This window comes from Artibeus jamaicensis, unplaced genomic scaffold, assembly GCF_021234435.1.
Source record: "Artibeus jamaicensis isolate MK-2021 breed Jamaican fruit bat unplaced genomic scaffold, CSHL_Jam_final contig_464, whole genome shotgun sequence".
Lineage (NCBI taxonomy): Eukaryota > Metazoa > Chordata > Mammalia > Chiroptera > Phyllostomidae > Artibeus > Artibeus jamaicensis.
In genome coordinates, this window is record NW_026521842.1 from 19,748,578 (window position 1) to 19,771,845 (window position 23,268).

Below are 23,268 nucleotides of genomic sequence, written 5' to 3' on the forward strand. Positions count from 1 at the left end.
GTGAGCAGTTCCCGGGGACAGCCGATCTCCCCGCATCCTTCACCCTCTGCTGGTACCAGCAGAACTGGACTCTGCTCCGGCCCCAGCGAGGAGCTCCAGGTCTGGGAGGGGAAGACAGACACAGAAAGAATTCCTATTCAAGTGTCACTCGTGCTCGTGTGGAAGCAAGTGCAGGTGAGAGGTGGGCCCAGAAGGGCGCTGTCAGGAAGGCTTCCCGGAGGAGGGGGCGGTGCTGATGCTGACAGTTTGCTCCCAAAGCCCTGTGCAGTGGGCACCCAGTTATCCTCGTTTTACACCTCAGAAACCAACATACAAAGAAGTCAAGTTCACATTAGGGCAAGTGGTGAGGCCAACAGTGGAACCCAGCTAACATTTATCCAACACTTTATTATTTGCCTGGCGCCATTCAGGCACTCCCTGTTATCCGATTTAATTCTCCGGGCAACCCTCGAGGTGCGTATAACTGTAATCCTCATTTCACAGGGAAGCTGCGGAGAAGAGAGGTTTAGTAACATTTCTGAGGTCATTCAGACTACACGCAGATGAGTCGGGAGGGCCCAAAAGTTCATCCTTTTTCCTTCTGTTCTCTTTGTTTGTTTATTAAAAGTTGAAGTATAATGTTAAATTAGTTTCAGGTGTAAAGCCCAGTGATTAGACACTTATATAACTTTTTGATCATCCCCGATAAATCTAGTACCCATCTGACACCATACAGAGTTACTACGTTACTATCGACTACATCCCTACACGGCACTTTACATCCCCATGACCATCCAGTTACTACCAGTTTGTACTCATCTTTTCACCTTTTTCTCCATCCCCCTCCAATACCCTCCCATCCGGCACCTGTTAAAATCTTCTCTGTATCTGTGAGTCTGTTTCTGTTCTGCCTGTTTTTGGATTTTAACAGGATGTTCTGTTCTGTTTTTTGGATTTTAGATTCCACATACATGTGAAATCATATAGCGTTTGTTTTCCCTGACTTATTTCACTTCACACAGTACCCTCCACGCTCATCCATGTTGTTGCAGGTGCAAGATTTCATTCTTTTTCCTTTCCTGGCTGAGTCCTATTCCATCGTATATATGCACCACTTCTTTATCCGTTCACTCTATTGATGGACACTTACTTTGCTTCCCTATCTTGGCGATTGAAAATAGGGCTGCAGTTGCCCTGACCTGTGTGGCTCAGTTGGTGGAGCACGGTCCTGCAAAGCAAAAGGCCGTCGGTTTGATTCCTGGTCAGGGAACATGCTGGGGTTGTGGGCCAGGGCCCCCTGGTTGGAGCGAGTATGGGAGGCAACCAATCCACGTTTCTCTTACACATCAATGTCTCTCTCCCTCTCTTCCTCCCTCCTGTCCCCTTTCTCTAAAAATAAAATAAATAAAATCTTTAGAAAAAAAGTAATGCTGCAATGAACATATGGATATATATGACTTTTAGTGTTTTGGGTCTCTTCAAATAAATACCCAGAAGTGGAATTGCTGGGTCCTTCTTTGTCTTTTGTTAAAGTGTTTTTTTTTTTTCTGCTGTAAGTATTGCTACCCCCCCTTTTTATTGCAATTTTCATGAAATGTTTCCATCCCTTTGCTTTCAGTCTGTGTGTGTCTTTTGATCTGAAGTGAGGGTCATTGGACGTGGCAGCTTATAGAAGGGTCTCGTTTTGTTATTCATTCAGCTACCAGATATTTTTTGATTGGAGCATTTAATCCATTTGCAGCTAAAGTAATTGTTGATATGAATTTATTGCCATTTATTTTTTGTATTTTTGATTTTTTCTTCTCCTTAAAGAAAACCCTTTAACATTTCTTATAATACTGATTTGGTGGTACTGAGCTCCTTCAACTTTTCCTTGTCTGGGAAGCTCTGTATCTGTCCTCCAATTCTAAATGATGCCTTGACTTGGGAGAATGCTCTTGGTTATAGGTCCTTGCTCTTCATCACTTTGGATATTTCGTGCCAGTCCCTTCTGGCCTGCCAACTTACTATTGAAAAATCAGCTGACGTCTTATGGGAGTTCCCTTGCAGGTAACTAACTGCTTTTCTCTGGCTGCTTTTAAGATTCTCTCTTTATCTTTAACTTTGGCATTTTAATGCTGATGTGTCAGCACTTCTTGGACTTGTGTGTCTAACACTATCCTTATTTTTTTGTATTCTTTTTTTCTTTTTGCTGTTCTGATTGGATATTTTCTGCATCCTTATCTTCCAAAATACTGATTTGATCCTCTGCTTCACCTACTCCACTGTTGATTCCCTGTAATGTATTCTTCATTTCAGTTATTGTATTTTTCATTTCTGAGTGGCTCTTTTTAATGTTTTCTGTCTCCACTTTTATAATTTCTATCTCTTTTTGCAGTTCTCACTAAGTTCACCTGCTCTGCCCCTAAGTTCATTGAGCATCCTCGTAACCAGGGAATTGAATTCTGTATCTGGTAGACTGCTTGTTTCCATTTTGTTTAGTTCTTTTTATGGAGTTTTGTTCTGTTTTTTTGGCTGGGACATGTTTCTTTGTCTCCCTGTTTTGGCTGCCTACCTATATTTGTTTGTGTATTAGGAAGAGCTGCTACATCTCTCAGTCTTGGTAGAGTGGTCTTATATAGTAGGTGTTCTGTAGGCCCCTGGGGTGCAGCCTCCCTGGGGGGTCCGAGTTGCTGCTCCAGGTATACCCCCTGTGTGAGTTGTGCGTACCTACTTGTTGTAGTTGAGCCTAGATAGCTGTTGGCATGTCAGTGGGAGGGATTTACCCCCAGGCCAATCAACTGCCAGGACTGGCTGTGGCTACAGAGGAGAAGGTGCTATAGAGGTTTACCCTGTGGAGCAGGACTTCCTTCAGGGGGGCTCTGGTCCCCAGCAGGTTTACCACGTTAGTGTGTTGCTCTAGAGGTGGTTAGGTGCTGCTGTAGCATGACCTGCCGCTGTCCACCTGGCGTGCTGGCTTGGGGCCTTTGGGGAGGTGCAGGCCAAGGTCAGTCACCACTTGTGCCCTGCCTAGGGCCGCCCGACATGAGCTGCAAAGCAATCTGCAGAGTGCAGCTAGTTTTGCTGGGCTTGGAGGTGCCTGGGGAAAGCCAAGCTACAAATCAAGGCCAGCTTTCCCCAGTGAAGGGCCTGGGGCCACTTTGCAAAAAAGTACTGGGTGCGTTGAAGCCAGAAGCTCCTTGTTTGGGATTTTTGAACCTCTGAGAGATTTTAGGAAAGTCTGTAGCTTGAGCCAAGACAGGTCTTTGTATGGAGATGGCACTGGAAGCAGCTGGGGTCTGCTGCACGTTGGGGATGATGGAGTCTCAGGGAATCAGCAGGGCAGAGCGAACTGTGTTAGCCAGGGGGATGGAGGCTCCGGTATGCTGCCTGTCTGCCAGCTCTGTGGTGGAGGGCTCAGCAAAGAACAACGGCCTCTGCTAGCGCTTTTGTCTGGGAGAAAGCTGCCCCACCAGCCCCACCTCAAAGCCAGACCGTTCAGTTCCTCCTCCTGTGTCCCTGGTGCCTTTCGGTCTGCTGCCCCAGCACTAGAGCTCAGAGCTACTGAGTCTGAGTAGGTCCGGGTAAGGGAAGCGGAGGCACTGTCGGTGGGAATGCAGATGGGGCAGCCACTGTGGAAAGCAGTGTGTAGTTTGCTCAAAAAATAAAACATGGGACCACTTTTGACCCAGTGATCCCACTGCTGGGAATCTAGCTGAAAAAACCCAAAATACTAATTCAGAAGAATATATGCACCCTTAGGTTCATTGCCATGTTATTTACAAAGCCAAGGTTTGGAAGTGGCCTGAGTGCCCATTAGCAGATGAGTGGATTAAAAGTTGTGGTACATTTACACAAGGGAATACTACTCAGCTACATGTATGTATATATAAAAGAACAAAATCTTACCTTTTGCCACAACATGAACAGACCTAGAAACTATTATGCTAAGTGAAACAAGCCAGTCAGGAACAGACAAGCACCATATGATCTCACTTATATGTGGAATCTAATCAGCAAAATAATTTAACAAACAAAATTAAAACAGAAGCATAGCTACAGAGAACAGGCTGACCGCTGTCAGAAGGGAGGGGGCGCTAAAGGCTGAGTGAAAAAAGGTGAATGGATTAAGCAAAACAAACAAAAAATGTATCTGACAGATGGGCCCGGACAACATTACGGAGATAACCAGAGGGAAAGGAGGGTGGGGGGATCGGGGTGGGAGGAGACCTGACTTGGGGTGGTGCACGCATGATGAGCTATACAGATGATGTTTTGTTGAGTCGTACCATTGAAACCTATATGGTTTTATTAACCAATGTCCCCCCAATACATTCAACTAAAACAAACAAGAAATCAGGAACATCTGGGACTCCAACAGCTCTCTCCCGCTACGATCCCTGCTGGTTTTCACAGCCAGAAGTTACGGGGGACTTCTCTTCCTGGCACTGGACCCCTGGGCCGGGGAGCTCGGTCTGGGGTTGAGACCCCCCTCGCTGCTCCGGGGGTACCTCTGTGGCCGAGATACCCCTCTCGATTTTTAACTGCCATGCGTGGCTGCGGAACCAGCCCCTTCTGCCCCTCCATGCCTGCCCCAGTCTCGATGCGGTTTCCTCTTTACATCCTTAGTTGTAGGACTTCTGTTCAGCTAGACCTCAGGGGGTTCTTTCTAAATGATAGTTGCCCTGCAGTTTGGGGGTAGTTTCAAAGTGGTTATGGGCAGATGTGTGTACTGCGTTCACCTGCCATTACCTTGACCGAAACCCACTGCTCTCCATGGTCCCAGCAGCTGCCAGGATGTGGGATGTAAAGGCTCCTCTAAGTAAACGTACGCCCTGGCCATCCCGAGAGCCCCTGTGGGGTGGCACCACTTTGGTGCTGTCTTAGAAGGCTCTGGGAAACCCAGACGTCTCAGTCCGGAGGGTCAGGCCTCACCCCAGAACTCACTGGAGGTGATCAGCTCGGCAGCAGCCGCATGAGCAAGGGGGCGGCGGGGTGGAGGTCCGGAGTCTGGGCTCATGAGACTGGTGTTGTTATTCTCAGGGCCCAGGGCCAAATTTAAATATGCTGTCCTGTGGCCAGAAGACATTAAGAATCTCAAGACGGAGACAGAAGACCATGAACCAAGCACGGGGGGCTTCCAAGCACAGGGTCCCTGCCTTGCCCAGACTGCCTGCCCTTGAAGGCAGGCCTCGGATCAGCCTGGGCTGGGACACCTGGGCTCACCCATTGAGGGGGGCCTGGCTTCCTCCAGAATTCTGGGAAGAGGGATTCCCCACTGCCCCCCGGTAGGTGGAGGCTCTGGCCGTGGCTGTGACTGTGCCCTCTCAGCCCCTACCCCATCCGTCCTCCCCTGCTGGGTCCCTGTGTCACTGACCTGTAGCCCCTGGGATGGTGCAGGTCTGCTCCTGCCCGGGGAGATGCAGACGCGTGGGGCGCTGGGTAGGAGGCCATTCCTACAGCTGTCGCCTGCCCGGGTCTAGAGGAGGGGCTGGCCTCTGCACAGCACAGGGGATCTCCGAACGCTAGGAACTTCCTCTGAGACCCTGGCGCCACGCTGGCGTCCCCAAGAGCTGAGTGTGCCTGCTCTGGACTGGCCTGGCTTCTTGGATTGCTGATCTTAGCATCCAAAGCCCCCACCTTATGGCCTCTGCCCCAGGCCCATGAGGAAGTGGCCTGCTGGGGCTGGAGCGGGGCAGGGCAGGCCCCAGAACACAAGTGCCATGTGCCTGGGGGGACACCATCCTGGCCTTGCGTAACACATTCCTGAGTCGCAGATGAGGCAGTTGAGTTGGAAAAGACTCCTGTCCTTTGATGTAGGATTTGGAAAGGGCAGCCATTCCTGCTAGAGGCAGGCAGTGAACAAAGGCGTGGGAGGTTGGGATTCCCGGCCAGGAAGCTGGTCCTGACTCAGGGGAGGCAGCAGGCATGACCCCTGTCCCAGCCTCTCTGGACCCAGGCCTGGTGGGTCATTTCCTTCTTTGCCTAGAAAGGAACTACAAGTCTTAGTTCTTCCTTCCAGAAGTGAGAAGTGACTCGAAAAGGAAAAAGTAAAACAAACCGAATTAAAACTGAGAGACAGGGAAAGAAAAATTTTAGGCCTCTGAGCCAGACGGGGTGCTGGCCTTGAGGGGCCCCCAGGCTGAGGGGGCCCACCCTCGGGCCTCTGCTCTGTAGTGGGAACACCAGGAAAGTAAGTAAATGGGCAAAAGCATCAGCTAGTGGCCCGGAGGTGCTCGGGGGACTACAGTGGAGGCTGCAACAGAGGGGCAGCTGACTGGGGTGCAGAGGCTGGGGCAGGCCTCTCGGAGGGATGGCATTCGGGCAGGATCCGAGGGTCAGCCCCAGGGATGCAGGGGAGGGAAGGGGATTCTCGGCGCAGGGACCCACAAGGACAAGGGCCCTGAGGTAGAAAAGTGGTTAGAGTATTTGAAGAGCCAGAAGAAGGCCCCTGGGTCAGATTGAAAGGAACAGGGGGGAGAGTGGGGTGCAAGAAGAGGTGGCCAGGCCAGTGCAGGAGGCCGAACAATGTCCCCCGCCCCCAGGTGCCCAGGTCCTCATCCCTGGAACCTGTACAGGACAAAAGGCCTTTAGCAGATAAGATGCAGTTAAGGATCTTGAGGCAGAGAAATCCCCCTGGGATCCTGTGGGTAGGACAAAGGTGGAGGGAGGGGTGGGTGGGAAAGAATCGGGAAGAAGGAGAGGTGGCAACAGAACCGGAGGTTGGAACGTGGTGGCCCCACAGGCCGAGGGAAAGGTGAGGGGGTGGACTCGTCCCCAGAGCCAGTCACAGGCAAGGGCCACGTGCCTCACCGGGGACTTCAGCCCCGCAGTGGGCTGTGGCTGGCCCCACGTACAAAGTCTTTTCTCAGCATGCAGACCAGTCTGTGCCAGCAAGGGCCCTAATGTGAGCCCCGGAGAGAGCGCCCTTGGCACACAGGACTGGCATTGGCCCCACAGAGTCACCCCACATCACTAGCATGTCTGCGGGGGGCGGGGGGCGGTCCTATGTGCCCAGTGGGCTGTAAGTGACATTCCTGAGCACCTCCTCAGTGGCACAGGGTCCAACTGCGAGGCAGTTGCATGTAATTCTATTTTGCAGGTGAGGCTCAGAGAGGTGGAGCGAGTCCTCCTGGGTCACACAGCAGCAGGCGGCGGAGCTGGGATTTGCATTTGGGCTGCCTTTCTCCCCACGGAGTCCTGTCGCCATCGTGCCCCCGTCCCTGCAGTGGCAGATGCGCAGTAACAATAATAAACCGTCCCCCTTGCTGGGCTTTTGCAGAGCTCATCTCAGTTTTCCCATTGTCCACGGCCGGATGTGGGGATTATCAGCCCATTTCACAGAGGAGGAAACTGAGGCTCAAGACAAATGACTCCCAAGTGGTAGATCTGGAGCCCTGGCCCAGACCCACCTTCTCCGACACCCTGGTGGGCTTTTCCATCTGAAAAGCCATGTTTGTCTCTGTCTTTTGCCTTTTGTGGGAGAAATTTGGGTGTTAAAAAGGATGCCCAGGGCATGAGTTTTACCAACAATCTTTCTGGCTCCCGCTGCTAATGGATGAGGAAGTCAGGTGGCAGGATGGACGGTGCCCATAGCTAGAAGCAGCGTGTTCCTGGCCGCACCTCCCTGCCCTCAGAGCCACAGCGGAGGTCAGGCTCTCTTTAACCCTTCCATGACCTTGCCACAGACAGGACTCATGCCTCTTGGAGGCACGCATGGTGTTCAGAGCAGCCCGCTGGTGCAGGGTGGGTTTGGCATGACAAATATGCATTGAATTTGGAAGACTCCAGGTTGGAAGATTCTGGAAGTCATTTCCAAGCTCAGAAATTTCTAGCTGAGCAGCCCTGAAAACTTGCCCAACAACTGCCTTGAGGGGAGAGAGGATTTACGTGGTAGTTCAGATGTGCGTGCTGGGCACGCAGAGGCCAGGTGCCCGCCTGTGTCCCTGTCACCCAGGATCCCCGTAAGACTTGGGGGCAGCTCCCGGTAGACCCGGGTGTCTGTGCCCTCGGTCCGTCTGGGAAGATCTGCAGGCCCGGCCGTGGAGAGCCACCCGTACGGTCTGTGTCCACAGCACGGTTGAAACTGAGGTGCCCGCACTGGGCCCGAGGACTGAGCCCAGTGGGGGTCCTGTGCCTCTGTTCACTCTGGCTACCTTCCGGGCCCCAGAGGGGCTTGTCGAGCCTCCAAGTGCAGTTCCAGCCATAGGATGATAACACCCACCCGACTCGGGCACATCCTGGCCTTTGACCTTGCCTCACTCTCTCCTCTGCCCGGGTTTAGTTCTCACGTCACCACCTCCCTGAAGCCTGCTCTAGAGCCTCGGGGTGACACCGTCACCCAACAAACATCTATCGAGCTCCGACTGCGGGCTGGCACTGGACTGTGCTGGGGGGCAAGCACGGGCTGCATCCCCGTGGAGGAGGTGGACGCTGCCGTTGGGCAGACGATGTGGTTTGGGATCGGGTGTGGCTTCGAGGGGGGCGTCAGGAGGCTGGGAGAGGGCTGAGAGCGGGGGCCTCGGCTGGGCTGAGGGTCGCAGTCCAGGCGTGAGTCCTGCCTCTCTCCGTCCTCCTCTGTGGGGGGCTGGGCAAAACTCCCTTTGCTCCTTTTATCTTCCTGGCCCCCATGTGTTGCCGGGGCTGGGAGGGCTGCTTAGCTCTGTGCTCTTTAAAAGGAGGGGCCAGGGGGGTCACAGGGCACAAAGGGAGTGGAGGGGAGGGGCTGGAGCTGCTTCATTTGTAGCTACATCCACCCCAGGAGGCCTGGAGCCCCCTGGGAGCCACTCAGTGGGGCAGCCTGGCAGACACTCTGGGCTGGGCTGGCCCCTGACCATCCCGCAGGCCCCTGCTCAAGCCTGAAGTTTCAGGGGCTAAGTCGGGGCTTAGGGGGGTTACTGAGTACCCTGCGGGCCCTGGGGGTGCGGTGGACGAAGCCCTCCAGGTCAGGGATACCCACATGACATCCTCAGGCCAAACGGATACACCACACCTGCAAACATGCCTACACAAGTCACATCCCTGTCCCCAGGAGTCTGCCCACGCCAGCTCCTGAAGGGTCTCTGCTCTTGGGGTCTGGCCTCTCTTCCCACCCAGCACATTCTCTGTCAGCTGGGACAAGACCTGCCAGCTGGGCCCAGCTCCAGGCGAAGCCCCAGAACGGGGACTGGACACTTAGTCCCAGCACAGCCTCCTGCAAACTCTGGGCTCCTGCCCAGAGGCCCGGGTCAGGGATGAGGGGCGGGGCCCCAATCCTGCAGGAGGCGGGTCTTCAGGCGGGGATGCGTTGCACCACACCCCCAGCCCCGTCCCTGCTCCCTGTGTGGCCACGGGCTGCTCTTCCCAGCATCCGCCCACCCCACAGCCTCAGTCCAGGGCAGAGGCTGGAGCCAGGGATCCTCAAAGTCCTTCACAGATTCCCAAATTGTCCGCTAAGCCCAAGCATTTATGGCTGGGCCTTGGCAGCCACACACTGGGAGGCTGAAGGGTGAGGCCCTGGGAGCCTCAGAGGTGGGGTGTGTTGGGGGTTGGACTGGGTGGCTAAGAGCTGCCCCTGGGCTTTCTCCTGGTTTCCGGCTCAGTTCAGCCCGGGGGCCTGCTCCTGTGGGTCCCAGATCCAATCCCCTCCCCTCAGGGTCCTTCCTTGTCTTGACTCTGTTTAGAGTTGACCATACTGACCACACAGCTCCCCTGCTGACCCCTCTCCCTGGGTCCCTACCCACTGCAGCATGAATCTAGCTCTTGAGCCAGAGTTCAAGGCCTTGCAGAACGGTTTGTCTCCTGCCCACCCGCTGGCTGTCCTCTTTCCCACCTCTCTGCCCCTTCCTGCGGGAGGAGAACAGGACCTTCATGGAACGAACGCACAGTGCTCTTCCTCTCTCCAGCAGGCTTTCTGCAGAGGCTGTTCCCTCCCCCCGAATGCCCTTCCTCGCTGTGTCCCCCGAGTGAATGCTGTACTTCTTTTCAAGTCCCAGGCCACTTCCTTCATGAGGTCTTGTGATCGAGTCCTGCCCCTAACACAGCCGAGTGTCTCTGACCAGGCAGGCCCGGGTCCGTCTCCACTGTATCCAACACCCAGCTGTGCGAACCCAAGGCCCTGGTGTCCCCACCGCTGCCTGCCAGCCTGCCTCAGTCTCCAGTTCTGGCCTTGTCACTGTCTGTCTTCACTCAGGGAGCTCAGAACAAATCTGTACATTTGCAGACAACACCTCGGGTGGGCGGGGCAGTGCAATAGTTGATGTAACTCCAAGAAGCGCTTCTCTGTCCCCAGATAGTCTCGCCAATGGCCATGATGTCATCCAACCCACCACTTTAAGAGCTGATCCTTTGAGGACATTGAGATTAGCCTTCTCATGGGTCCCCGATGAACACACACCTACCCCTCGTGCTAGAGGCGCCTCTTATAGTTGGACTGGGAAGACAGACCTCATAGGTTGTCACTCACTTGTTCCCGTACCCTTGGTAGACACCGCTAATCAACCACAGGGTTTATTCCTCCTGAACTGGAACTCAGGCCCTGGATCTTCAATATACACTCTGAAGCAGGTACCACGAATTCAGCAGAGCTGGTTTGCGATTTGAAACAAATCTGTGCTTGGGTCTCTGGGTTCTAGGATCATCCAGTCCACGTCCCTGTCTCCTCAGGGGGCATCTCCAAGCCTCGAGAAGAGAACAGCCCCCTACAGAGCCTGCGCTAGGCTCCTCCGGGCTTCCTGACTTTGCCTGGGGCTCTGAGGCAGCCGGTGGAGGCAACAGAACAAGCTTGTTTGGACCTGCCCATGAGCTGCGTGGCCTTAGGTCTGCCCCTTGCCCTTTCTGAGCTCCAGCTGCTTCATCAAGAACAGCTGCCTCCTCATCAGGAGCATTAAGTGAAATCACCGGTTTGAAGCCCAGTATACAGTAGGTGCTCTGTGAGTTGCAGCCTGGAAGGCTATGAACTCAACTGGCCGAGCCGCACCTGACCTCATTTCCTGGTTCTGCCCTGGGTCCGCTTCTGCTCCTCTCTGTTCTCCCCCAGAAGGAAATCTCATTTACTGCCCGCCTGGCCGGGTCTCACGGGCCCTGCTCACTCCTCTTCCTGGTCTCTACACCTGCCAGGATCTGGCTGTTACTCTGGGGCCCCATGCAGGCCATCTGGAGGTCCCTGAAGGAGTTGAGGGCCCTTTGGGTTCATCCACTGCCCTAGAGAGAGAAGCCTGAGGATCAGATTATGGACCCAAGGCCTGCCAATATCTTACTGGGCTTCTTCTCTTCCTCCAGGAAGCCTTCCATGATCTCTCCACCCAACATCATCTTGGACCTGGGTCAGGATGGGCTTTTTGGTATTTCTCCAGCCAGAAGCCAAGCTCCTCAGGCTAGGTCTTGTCCCCTGGAACATTTCTTCCATAGGGTTATTGGGCTCCTGGCTCATCCTGAGTCCTGCTTCTGTGGCTTGAACAGTCAGGGCCAATCCTCCCTGCCTTATCCCCTCTCTGAGCTTGATTATGGAGTGTGGTGGGGGCTGTGGGGTCAGAAGGATCTGGTCTCACTCATATCCTGCTTTCATCTCGTACTGTAACCTCACCAAGCAGCCTCTCTCAGCCTCTGGGGTCCCATCTGTCAAATGGGCATCCTTTTAGTAGCTTCAGGGTTGCTTGGGGCCGGGGGTGAACGGGGTGCGGAGAAGCAATGGATGTAGCAGGCATGGGCCCACAGGGCTGAGGGGCTCGGCAGTTTCCCCAGTCCGCAGCCGCTGTGTCCACCTTGCGCCCCCGAGGTAGCGGCAGAGCTGTGAGTCATCCGACTCTGGGAGAAAATAAGCGTGGTCCCCTCTAGCTTCCTGCCCCCATGTCCGGCCCTTGTTCAGCAGCACAATTGCTCAGGCCCAGGCTGCAGGGCGGGCAGTTTAACCCCTTCAAGGCCAGCGGATGCCTCCCCTACCCCCTCACCACGGGAAGCCCGAATAGGCAGGGCTGCCTGGGACTCTGCAGCTCCCAGGCCCTCGGACGTCTGCTGCTGCCGCCCTCCCGGCCGGACGGGAGAGACCCTGCTCCCTGTCCCCCGAAGGTGAACCGAAGCGCCTGGTCCTGGCACCCCTGGCCTCCAGCGTCACTAGCCCTCTTGCTGTGTCCCGCTCTACAAACCCTGCGGCCACACGGCCTCCCCCAGAACGCCCTTCTCCTCCCGTAGGGCTCTGTCTGCCCACCCCTCGGGGCAGGAACGTCCTCGTCTTGGCTGGGGGACAAGCGTGCTTGGCTCACAGGAGCTCCCCAGCGTGCTTGCCAGAGGAAGGGCAGGGGTGAGGTCCTCTGGCTTTCACTGTCCCCTCACCTGCTGGGGCCTCCTGACCTCAGGGGCCGAATCCTCTGTGGTTTAGCCACGTGGATTCACAGCCATGGTCAGCTCTGGGGTAGCAGATAAATTCAGCTATGATTTTTTAAAAAAATCCTCAGTCAAGGATGTTTATTGATTTTAGAGAGAGAGGAAGGGGTGGGGCAGAGGAGAGAGAAGGAATCACTAATGTGAGAGAGAAACACTCATCAGTTGCCTCCTGTGCACACCCTGACCGGGCATTGAACCCGCAACCTAGGGATGTGCCCTGACCGGGGATGGAACCTGTGACCTTTTTGGTGCATGGGACGGCGCGCCAACCAACTGAGCCGTCTGGCCAGGGCCAGCTGTGATTTTTTGAAGATGCCCTATTGTAAGCCACTGCCGGAGCCCGGCATGTCCGTTGCCTCATTAAATTCCCCCACAAAGAGGCCATTTCCTCCATTTGACAGACAAGAAAGCTGCGGCACTGAGAAGCTTGGAGCTGCCAGAAAGAGCCTGGGCTTTGGGGTGCGAGCTCCTGGCTCTTACTTAACGTCTCCAAATCCTAGTTTCCTTCACTGAGAAGTGGATACAGGCTGTAGTTGACTCGCAGGGTGGGGGGTAATGGGATAATGGGAGCTCCGCCGCATAGGAGCCGTCTGTGCATTGCCTCCAATCCCACAGTGGGCCAGCAGACTAGTGACGTGGAGTGATTTTCCCAGTCACATGGGAAGCGAGCGGGAGGGCTGGGGTCTGCACCCGGCACCACTGTCTCCGGCCCGGGCCCTCACCTAGACCTCCTGGGTCAGGTCCTTTTGAGGGGCTTCCCTAACACTCGAGGACCGTGGGTGCCTGGCTGTTCTGGGGGAGAGGGTGGCTGCCCTCCTGACCCAGTTCCCACAGCTCTGAGCGGGCAGGTAGGGGAAGGGCTTCCACAGGCAGGGCCTCGAGTACCCGGAGTTAAGCCTCCGTTTGCCTGTTCTGAAGCAGGAGCACACACTGGCGGAGGCGCCCACGCTCCGCGAGCCCCTTCCAGGGCTCCTCTCCCGGTCCCAGCACAGAGCCTTGGGTCGAGGGCATGCGGGCAGGCCATGATCAGTCCTCTCCCAGGGCGGCAGGGGCCCAAGGGAGCCTAGGCCTGGGTGCCAGTCCTCCGGCCCTGGCGCGCTGGCGGCTCAGGCGGTCCCCTGCTCTCTGAGCCCGACGCCGGTGGGAGTCACGAGGGGGAGTCTACACGTGGGAGAGCCGGGCCCTTGCCTCAGCCCTGAGGGTGCCTGTTCGTGTGCTTCCTGGCCCTGCTCTGGGCCAGGAGGAGACCCCCTCTGCCCCGAGGCCTGGCTCTCCCCTGGGACCCCAACGGCAGCCATTCTGTAGATGGGGAAGGCGGGACCCTCCTTGTCTCGGGCATGTGGCGACGGGTGTGGGGTGGGCCGGGGCTTGGGGGCGCTCACTCACCGTGCTGTGGGCCGTCAGGCAGACCGTCTGTCCGGGGCTGAGTGCTGTGGAGCTCTGTGGAGCAGCAGGCCTCTCGAGGGGAGCCACACCCGGCAGTGGCGAGGGAGGCCGGCCGCCGCCCCTGCAGGTTTTCCAGCTGGCCCTGGCCCACTTCCCCCTGGGACGGTTTCCTGTTATTGTTTCTGTGTGAGGGCCGGGCTGGCTGCAGATAGGCAGGCCTGTGGGGGGTGGCCGCCTCGGCCCAGCCATGCTGTCCCCACGGAGGCCTAGCCCCGGACCCACCTGGGACGCTCAATTCACATTCTGACCCCAGGCCTCAAATCTGCTCTGAGTGGGGCCTTAGCACCTGCCAAGGGCCTTTGTCCATCCTTCCCATGACCCTAAGAGCCGGTACCATTACTGCCATTTCATAGCTCAGGACACTGAGACTCGGCCAGTCTAAGCCTTTCCACCCAACCTGGGTGCAGCGGAATCAGAGAGCCAGCCCAGGTCAGCCTGGGCCCAGATTCTCCCAGGTGACTTCCTGACAGACTTCCCCAGATTTGGGGAGGCTTCAGGGGCCTTGGGGGTGAGGTGGGTGGTGAGGGGTGGAGAAGGGGAACAGGCTGCAGCTCCTGGCCCTGGAGGGCCATCGGCTTCTCCATGGGCGGGGGGGCGGGGGTTCCAGCGCACAGGGCCAGCCTGGCCTGGCGGGGGCCTGTGTGGGATTAGGAATATCAGGTGGAGTCAAGTGCCCTGGTTCTGCTTCTGACGTGACTGTGGGCCAGTCATGTCCCCTTGAGCCTCAGTTTCCCCACCTGTGAAATGGGGATCATCAGAGCCTCAACCCTACAGGGCTGTTGACATAAACAAAACCCAAATTGCAGCTTGGAAGATAGGGAAGCTGAGGCAGGGCCAGAGCTCATGTTGACCAAGAAGCTGGGCAGGCGGGTGGGGGTGGGTGTCTCAGATTCATATAAAAATCAGATGAGGGACTTTCACAAACCACAGATACTGGGACCCCACCCCAGGCCAGCTGATTCGGAATCTCCCAGCGTGCACAGTGGGAGCACCTGCCCTTTGCGTAGCTGCCCATTTTTCCACAGGTGGATGAGTGGCTGGGAAGTCCCGAACTGGTTCGGTTGGACAGCGGGGCAGAGACCTGAGAGGCAGAGGCCTTGCCCAGGGGACTCAGTGAGTCAGCGGACACCAGTTTGGAGACGGGGCATGGTGTGGGGGAGTGTGTTTTGGGAAGGGGGAGGTAAAGATTTCTGGGCGTGTTGAGTTGGAGATGGCCCTTGGACACCCAGGTGGCGATGTCCAGTTGGCAGTTGGAGACGGGCGGATCTAGGTGGCCTGGGGATGAGGTCGGAAGCTGGGGACTTCTTTCTGGCCGGCACCTGAAATCCTGGGAGTGGAGGCGGGTACAGGGAGGGGGTCTCGGGCCACCGAGGTGTGTAGGTCTTCTCTGAGTGAAGGGAGCCCATGGCAGGAGGGAAGCCAGGGAAGCGAGGTGAGAATGGGAGGTGTCAGCTGGGTCAGCCTCGGAGAAGCGAGGGTGGCTTTGGAAGGGGAGGCCATCGATGACTGTGACAGAAATGGAGGTTTCTGTCCACAGGTTAAACGGAGAGGGGCCGACGGACAGGTTAGGGGGCTGGCGAAGGGGGAGGATGTGGAGGTGCGTGTGCGCGGTCACGGGCCCTGCCCCGGGACTTGCAGCCAGTGGGAGCAGAGGAGTGGGAGGCTTTCTCTTTAAAAAAAAAATTTTTTTTAAAGCTGTTTGTGTGCCGAGGGGATGTCCAGCAGTTGGGGGAGGCCAGGTCTGCTGGAGACCTCGTCCCGACGTGGCCTCTGAGTGGGCTCCAGCACACTGATCACTGTTTGTGGAATAAACACAGCCCGGCCTTTCCTTCTCCAGCGGGATTAACCCTGCCGTCTCCTGCCTGGGGCTGGGGGTGGCTGTGCAGGGGCCGGCCCAGGCCCGTGCTCCGTCCCTGGTGCTCCAGCCCCTCACCCCGCCTGGGCCAGCCGCCCGCCCTCGCCCTGGTGGTGTACGTGCCCACGGAGCATAGCTTCCTGCCGGGTCTCGACCGGGTGGCAGACCCTGGCGGGGTCTGTCCTGCCACCATCTGCCGGTTCCCTTTGTGTTCCAGCCTGTGGGGAAGTTGACTCTGCCCCCGAACCCGCTGTTCCTGTCGTGCTGTAAACAAGGGATGGCCGTCCAGGCTTGTGCCGCTGGGGTGGGGACAGGGTGGCCGTGCCGAGGTAGTCCAGGCCCCAGGAGGCAGGATAGTGTCCCTGAGGATCTCAGGCTCGATTTCTGCCACCGCCCACCCCCTGCTCCAACCTGTGTGGAGGCAAAGGAGGTGATGGGAAGGTGCAAGGCCAGGAAGTGCTATCAGGGCAGAGGAGGCAGGAAACGGGATGGTGTGCGAGGCCTGATTAGCGGCGAAGAGGAGGAAGCAACCATGGGGGCGGAGGGGAGGCCTGGGACACCCTCCCGCCTGTGCCCAGGGAGGGGCCCTGGCACGTCCTGCTCGGCCCTGCCCGGCCTTCTGGGTCGGCAGACACAGGCTGGCCCCTCCCGGGCCCGTCCCTGACTCTGTGACCTGGGGCTGTTGACGTGCTTCTCTGAGCCTCTTCTGCACGTGGGAAGTGGGTGACTGGGTCAGGCTTGCAGGACCGTCCTGGCATCAGGGGAGGCCACGAAAGTAAATGCTGGGAACAGCAGCATTTACCAAGCGTCTCCCCCGCCCCCGCCCCCCGTCTCAGAATCAGAATCCACTGGTGGGGCTGGGGGTGTGGAAATGCGGGTTCCTGGTCCCCTCCCCAGACCCATGGCGTGAGACGTGCTGGCAGTGGGCCCCCGAGACCCCCGTCTGCAGCTCTCTCAGGCCACATCAGTGTGCGCCTGGTTGGGGACCGCAGTCCGTGTGCTGGCCGTGCACTCGGCCGTCCCCGGGTCTCCCCTTCCAGGCTCTGGCCGGCCCTGGGGGACGGCACTGTTGTCATCCCCATTGCACAGATGGGGAGACAGAGACTGGGATCAGAGCTTGCAGCGGTGTGACAGGAGTTCTGAACCGGGCTGCCCACTCCGCTGAGCCGAGTTACCAGTTCCTTCTTCCCCCGGGTGATGTGGGCCGGAAGCAGTGCAACTGGCGTGTTGAGGCAGACACAGGCGCGGGGCCAGGTGTGGGCCTGTGTTCCGTGGTTTATCCCAGCGCACAGTGAGTGCTTTTCTCCAAGGCTTCACGGAGGCGCCCATTTGACCAGTCAATCTCTCTGCCCTGCTGGGTGCCCAGCCCTGGGCCAGGAGGAGGGTGGGACTCAGGGAAGTGAAGGACCCTGTCCGCTGATAAGCTCTGACACGGGGGTAGAGTTAGTTACAGCCGCTACCATGACCACAAACGGACCTTGAGGCCGGCATGTGGCTCTGCCCATTTCACAGCATTGAGTGGCCAGCCCACCATGTCGCTGCCCGGCTGGAACCAGGCTCAGGTGAGTGCGGAACAGCCTAGGTCCACTCTCAGGCTGAGATGCCACAGCTTCCTGCCCCCCAGCCTGTGCCCACCTCTCCTTGCCACCTGGGGCGCCCTGTCCTTTCTACCTCTGCCAGCCCAGACCCTCCTGGCGCTCCAGTGCCCAGCTCACCCTGTGTCCAGCCGTCCCAGATTCCCATTCTGGAAAGCGTTTTGTCCTCTCAGAAGCTTCCGCCCCGCCCTGTACCCTACTTGTTCAGTTTGAGAGCCTACTGGGCCCCTCCCCTATTTTCTTACGTAGGTAACGATTCCACAGGACAGCCCTGAGAGTTGCAGATACTATCTGTATTCCCTGATAAGGGAGCTGAGGAGGCTCAGAGAGGCTGTGTCACTTACCCAAGGTCACACAGCTCCCGAGGAGCAGAGCCAGGAGCTGCCTTCATCTTTCGGTTCCCAGTGTAGTGCTCACTCTGCGCCCTCCTGCTCCTGACAACCTGTCATCGTTTAGCAGTATGTGCTCACGTACAGTTCCCAGTCTGGGCATAGCTCTGTGCTGGGCCTGGAGGACAGAGGTGACTCGGGCTGGCTCCTTGTCCTTCATGTGTCCCCACTTTGATGGGAGAGAGGGATGCCCCGTGCGCGCTGTACTGGGTACGGCCAGGTTGGGGGCTGAGGTGTGTGCCCCCCACCAGGTGAGCTCACGGCTGCTGGACCACAGAGTCCCCAGTCTGCTTGGAAAGGGTGGGCAGGAGCTCACCCAGCACAGAGCAGGGCTGGCAGAGCAGAGGCAACAGCAAGGTCGAGGGCACAGAGGCCTATTTGGGAAGCAGAAGCCATTCCGTGGTCGGGGGCAAGGACGTGGGGACCACTGAGGTTCACAGAGGGACAGGCTGGGAATGAAGCCAGGGGGTGGGGCCTCTCATGCCACGCTGAGAGCTTAGGCAGGGGGACCCTGGGCCCCTCACCTGGAGCAGAAGCCCAAGGAGCCCTGAATTTTAGCAGAATCGCCCTATCCATGCTGGCGGCCTGTTGGCAGGCCAGGGAGAGGCCACAGGCTGGAGAACCGCAAGCCAGGGCTGCTGGAGCTGGGCGGGGGGATGGGAGGTGGGGAGGTGAGAGCGGCCTCCCGTGACCAGGAAAGGACCGGCTGGCCAGGGACTGAATTCCCGACACTGAGAACAATACGGCATCTGCGGAGCACTTTCCCAGATGTGTCTCACTTTTCTCTGGGCATCCGGGGAAGCCTGCTGGGGAACCGTGCGGTGGACCTCGGGGGGGCGGCAAGGGGCGGACGAGAGTGAGGGTTCCGGGGGTGTCCGTGCCGTGTCCCGCACCCAGCTGCCTCTGCCACTCGCAGTCCTGCCGATCCCGGACAGGCCACGTAGCTTTTGTGCCTTCGTTTCCCCTCCTGTAACATGGGCCTGACTGTGCGTCTTTCTCATGGGGCTGCTGGAAGGAGGAGTCGAGGAGGTTCAAATGAAGTGCCTGGAGCAGTCGCTGGCATACAGCAGGTGCTCAACGAACCCGAGCCGTGACAGTGACGCCGCATCACTGTCGTATGTCAGGGTGTGAGCACAGCCACCCTGTGCATTCGTTTGACAGCCATGTGGCTATATGTGTACATGGAAGAGCATGTGCAGAGCTTGTAAGGCGCCCACATGGGTGTGACTGTGTGTGTTTGTTTAGGGGGCATGAGTGGGCTGAGGGGTGCAGCTGAGCCTAGGGAGGGCCAGGCCTAGGGCAGCACCCTCCTCCTCCATCATCTGGAGTCATCGTCCCCCTCCCCTATTCACCGAGACCCCTGCACCCTCACCTCCGCAGAGGTGCAGAGAGGTCAGGCCCCTGCCGTGGCGTGGCTTGGTGAGCTGGGAGGGGCACGAGGGGACCAAGGCCTCTGTCTGGAGGACGGGCCTGAGTTTGGCAGGGAGACCTCCCCCCACGGAAGCCGGGACTTCCTGTCTCCAGGCCCCACATTCCTTGTGCCCTCCGTCAAAGTGTCCCGGAGAACAATGGGTCAGGGCTTCACCCTCCGTGGGGCAGGAAGGTGGGGCAGGGGCCAGCCCGACCTGCCCCCGATGGGGCATCCAGATGCGGCTCCGGCACCTGCCCGAGGCACGGCAGTGTGGCAGCAGGGCCGGAGCTCGGCGAGCCTGGGACCTCGGCCTCCTGCCTGTCCTGGCCCATCCTGTCTCCAGGTACCCTGGCACACGCTGGCCTCGCCCCTGTAGCCCGAGGCAGGCGTTCTGGGCACAGTCCAGCTGGGGAAGAGGGCATCCGAGCTGGTCCTTGGGAAGGGAGAACCCAAGGCGGACGGGATGGGGCTGGTCACTCAGGCCGGTGGACATCTTGGGGAAGCCCCGAGCCTTGCCTGCCTGCCATGCCGCCGAGAACCAAGAGGGAAGCAAGACACTCCATCCGGCCACAAGGAATCCTTCCAGTCCCCGTGCCAAAGCTCTTACTCTCAGGGGTGGTTTGCTGCCCGTTACCTCTCGGTTTGCACGCAGTTCTACCTAGTGTGGCGGCAGGAAAGGGCAGGGCAGTGCCGGGCCAGTTCTGTGGGGGTGGGCTGGGGGGACCAGCCAAGAGGGGGGCGCAGGGATCTCTTGTCTGTGTGGACTGTTGCTGCACTCCCTGGTGCCTGAGAATGTGGCCGCCATCCCCCGCCTTGGGCTAAGGGACAATCGCTGAGAGTGGCCTCAGCCCTCTTTGTATTTCTGGAAAAGTTTCCTTCCCATTCTGAGTCCTGGCTGGGGCTACTCACAGGAAACACATGGTGGGTCTTGACTGGGAGAGGAGACCTGGGGCTGGGGAGGCTGGCTGGGGGATGGCTCACCACCTCCCCTTCTGCCGTGTAGGCCAGTCCTGCAGGGCCTTCAGCTTTGGGATCTCCACTCTGGTCCTCTCTCACCCTGGAGGGTCACGCATAGCCTCACCCCAAGCTACCTCGTTTCTCACCAGGCTGCACTTGGAACCATCTTTCACTCCTTGGGACAAGGCGCGAGCTCCTTAGCGTGGCGTTCGAGGCCTGCTGCTGCCCGTGGCCCCACCTCTACTGCGCTGGGGGATGGCAGTCCCTGGGAACACAGTGCTCTGTGGGGCCCCAGGGCCCTTGCACGTGCTGCCTCTGCTGCTTGGAGTCTCACCCCTTCCAGCTCCCTGAAATCTAATCCAAATATCATATCCATGACAAAGAACAAACATAAACAGTCTTTAAAAAATTATAGCTCTTTTGAGATATAGTTCATATATCATAAAGTTCTCCCTTTTAAAGCAGACTACTCACTGTTTTTTAAGTGTATCTACAGAGTTGTACAGCAGTCACCAACAATTAACTCCAGAACGTTTGTATCACCCCTCAAACAAAGGGGGTCTTCCCATTAGCAGTCTTCCTCGTTCCCTTCCTCCCGAACCCTGGCAATGACTGATCCACTTCCTGTCAGTATGGGTTTGCCTATTCTGGACATTTCATACAAATGGAGTCATGTAATATGTGGCCTTTGGTGACAGATTTCTTTCAATGGGTGCAGTGTTTTCAAGGTTCATCCGTGTGGTAGCTCGTACCTGGACTTCATTCTATTTTATGGCTGAGTGATGTGCTGGTGTGTGATACACATTTGCTTATCCATTCATCGGTTGGTAGCCACCTGGGTTATTTCCATTTGGGCTACTATGAATGAGACAGCCATGAACACTGTGTACAGGTTTGTATGTGAACCTAGTTTTCATTCTCTTGGGATATATATTTAGGGGTAGAATCGCTGGATCATATGGTAACTATAAGTTTAATCTCTGAGAAGTTGTCAAACTGGTTTCCGAAGCAGCTGCACCATTTTATGTGGACACTCCAATCTCTTCACATTCTCACCGGTCCTTGTTAATATCTGTATTAAAAAATTATTCTAACCAGCCTAGTGGATAGAAACTGGTATCTCATTGTGGTTTTGATCTGCATTTCCCATATGACTAAACCCATTGAGCGTCTTTGCATGCTCATTGGCTATGTGTATATCATGTTTGGGGAGATTTCTTTTCAGATTATTTGCTGTGAGAGTTTTTGTGTGTTCTAGATATGAGCCTCTTGATGAGGTGACAACAACCTTTGAATATAATGGAGTCCAATTTAGATAGGGTTTTCTTTTATCTATTTCCCTTTCAGTATAAAACCTAAGAAATCATCGTCTAATTCAAGGTCATCTAGTTTGGCAACCACTTCTTGAGATGTCCCGTGTGCCAGGTACTTTGCACTGACCATCTTCTCTCATCTCAGCCTGGCAGGGCAGGGGTTTTAATCCCATCTTACAGATGTGAAATTGAGGGTCCAGATTCATTCCTGAGCAAAGAGCTAGGAGATGGCCGGGTGTCTAGCTTCAGAGCTGGGCCTAGGTGGGTGCCAGGGTGACCTGCATGAGGCCTGGAAACACAGCTGCGGGTTTAGGAAAAGAGCAACCGAATTGACTGAGGGTTTCCTTGGTGCCAGGCGCGGCCTCCGTGCTTTGTATGCATTAGCTCATTTCCTCTCTTTCCAGGGCAGTGGCACCCAAACCGTGGCGCTGGCCAGCGCATCAGCCAATTCTTGGGCTGGCCCCACCCCAGGCCAGTGAAGTCAGGAACTCTGGGGCCGGGGCCCAGCAACCTGTGTTGTTTAAGAGCTTCAGGGGATTCCAATGGTGTTCAAGCATAAGTACTGCCTTAGAGCAGTGCCCCCCCGCCCCCACACTCTGCAACTGCCTGGGTAGCTTTGTTTTGTTTCGTTTTTATTTCTAAGTGCCGGACTAGGGGAAGGCATCCCAAGAGATTCTTAGGTCACTGGTCTGGCTGGGGATGCATTTTTAAAGCTCCCCAGAAGAGCATAATATGCACGTGGGGATCTGATCACTGCGGTAGGAGTAGGGACCACCACTAATGCTGCTTCATAGGGTGGAAGGGTGGATTAAAGGACCCGTCCACGTTTCCATAGCCACGTAGAAGAGGGGGGAGCTGGAATTCAGAGTCCCTGCCTTCCACTTCCCTCCCTTCCTCCCATTTATTACTTTCTGATTAATTTAGTATCTGTGTAGTAGTAGTAGTAGTAGTAGTAGTAGTAGTAGTAGTAGTAGTAGTAGTAGTAGTAGTAGTAGTAGTAGTAGTAATAAAAATTTTGAACCTGCGTCTTAATTCCCAAGTGCTTTCTTTGGAAAAGCAAATGATGCACAATGTCGCCATCTAGTGGCAACTCAGGAGAACTGACGCGCATTTTTGGGAGTTCCAATGACTGTTTTCAGGGAGCATCTGGGAAGAGGAAAGGGGACCACCAATGACAGTTGCTTAGACAGACGCTCTGCAGAGACTTGGGCCCATTTTTCCAAAAGGTGTCCTCTGAGGAAATGAGAGTGGAGTGGCGGTGAGTTTCAGTTTAACCTTTGCTCGGGCGCTGAAACCTTCTCCAAGGCCCCCCTATGCACTTCCTCGTAAAGGCCACTGGAACAGAACCCTGCTCAGTCAGGCTGACCAGGACCCCCGCCCTCCATTTGTGGTCATTCTCAGGTCTGATCGGGCCCCTCGGTCCTCACACTTCCCTGCTCCCCAGCTGTCCGACCAGCAAGAGTCCTCTGAGGCTGCTTCAGCTGGAAGGCCCCTTCTCCTGGATGTTTCCCCTAGCGACTGTCCGTCACCCACTCCCACTCACACTGCCGCGTGGCTGCGAGTCCCCACCTGCCTGCGCTGTCGTGCTTAGAGCTGGACCCGGTCTCCATCCTTGTCTGCAACCCTCTACTGAGCAGTCCCTGTGCCTGTTGTGCAGGTCCCAAGGGGGGCTGCCTCACCTTCTTCACAAGTGTCCTGATAACTTTTTACTCTAACCCTGGGGGTGCGGAGTCCCAGGCAGGGGAGGGAAGGGGAGGCGGAGAAGGATCTGGAATGGAGAGACATCCCCCGCAACAGTGGAGCTCCACCTGCTCTCGGGGGCTGTCAGACCTGTTTGGACAGTGGTTCGTTCTTCACTTCGGCACCCGCTGTGGGGCAGCCTCGTCTGACCACAGACTCCCTTGTTCCTGAACACACGTTTGCACCTCACGGGAAGTAAAAGTTCCAGGGGACCCAGTTTGGGAAACACTGGCCTTGGGGGGTC

General features: G+C 56.7%; 1 protein-coding gene across 2 annotated transcripts in view; it reads right to left on the bottom strand.

Moving 5' to 3' along the window:
* CDH5 (cadherin 5) overlaps nt 1–13,806 on the bottom strand; it is a 33,628-nt gene extending 19,822 nt beyond the window's left edge. Inside the window, exon 1 of one of the 2 annotated variants that reach the window (XM_037162644.2) lies at nt 13,705–13,806. Coding sequence is in view for 1 of the 2 variants with exons in the window: in XM_037162643.2 (XP_037018538.2) it covers nt 5,336–5,412 (77 nt within the window). In the remaining variant the exon portion in view is untranslated. Of the gene's footprint in view, nt 1–5,335; nt 5,509–13,704 lie in introns of those variants that run through there. The other variant, XM_037162643.2, reaches the window with a different exon arrangement.
* Between the last annotated feature and the right edge of the window lie 9,462 nt (nt 13,807–23,268).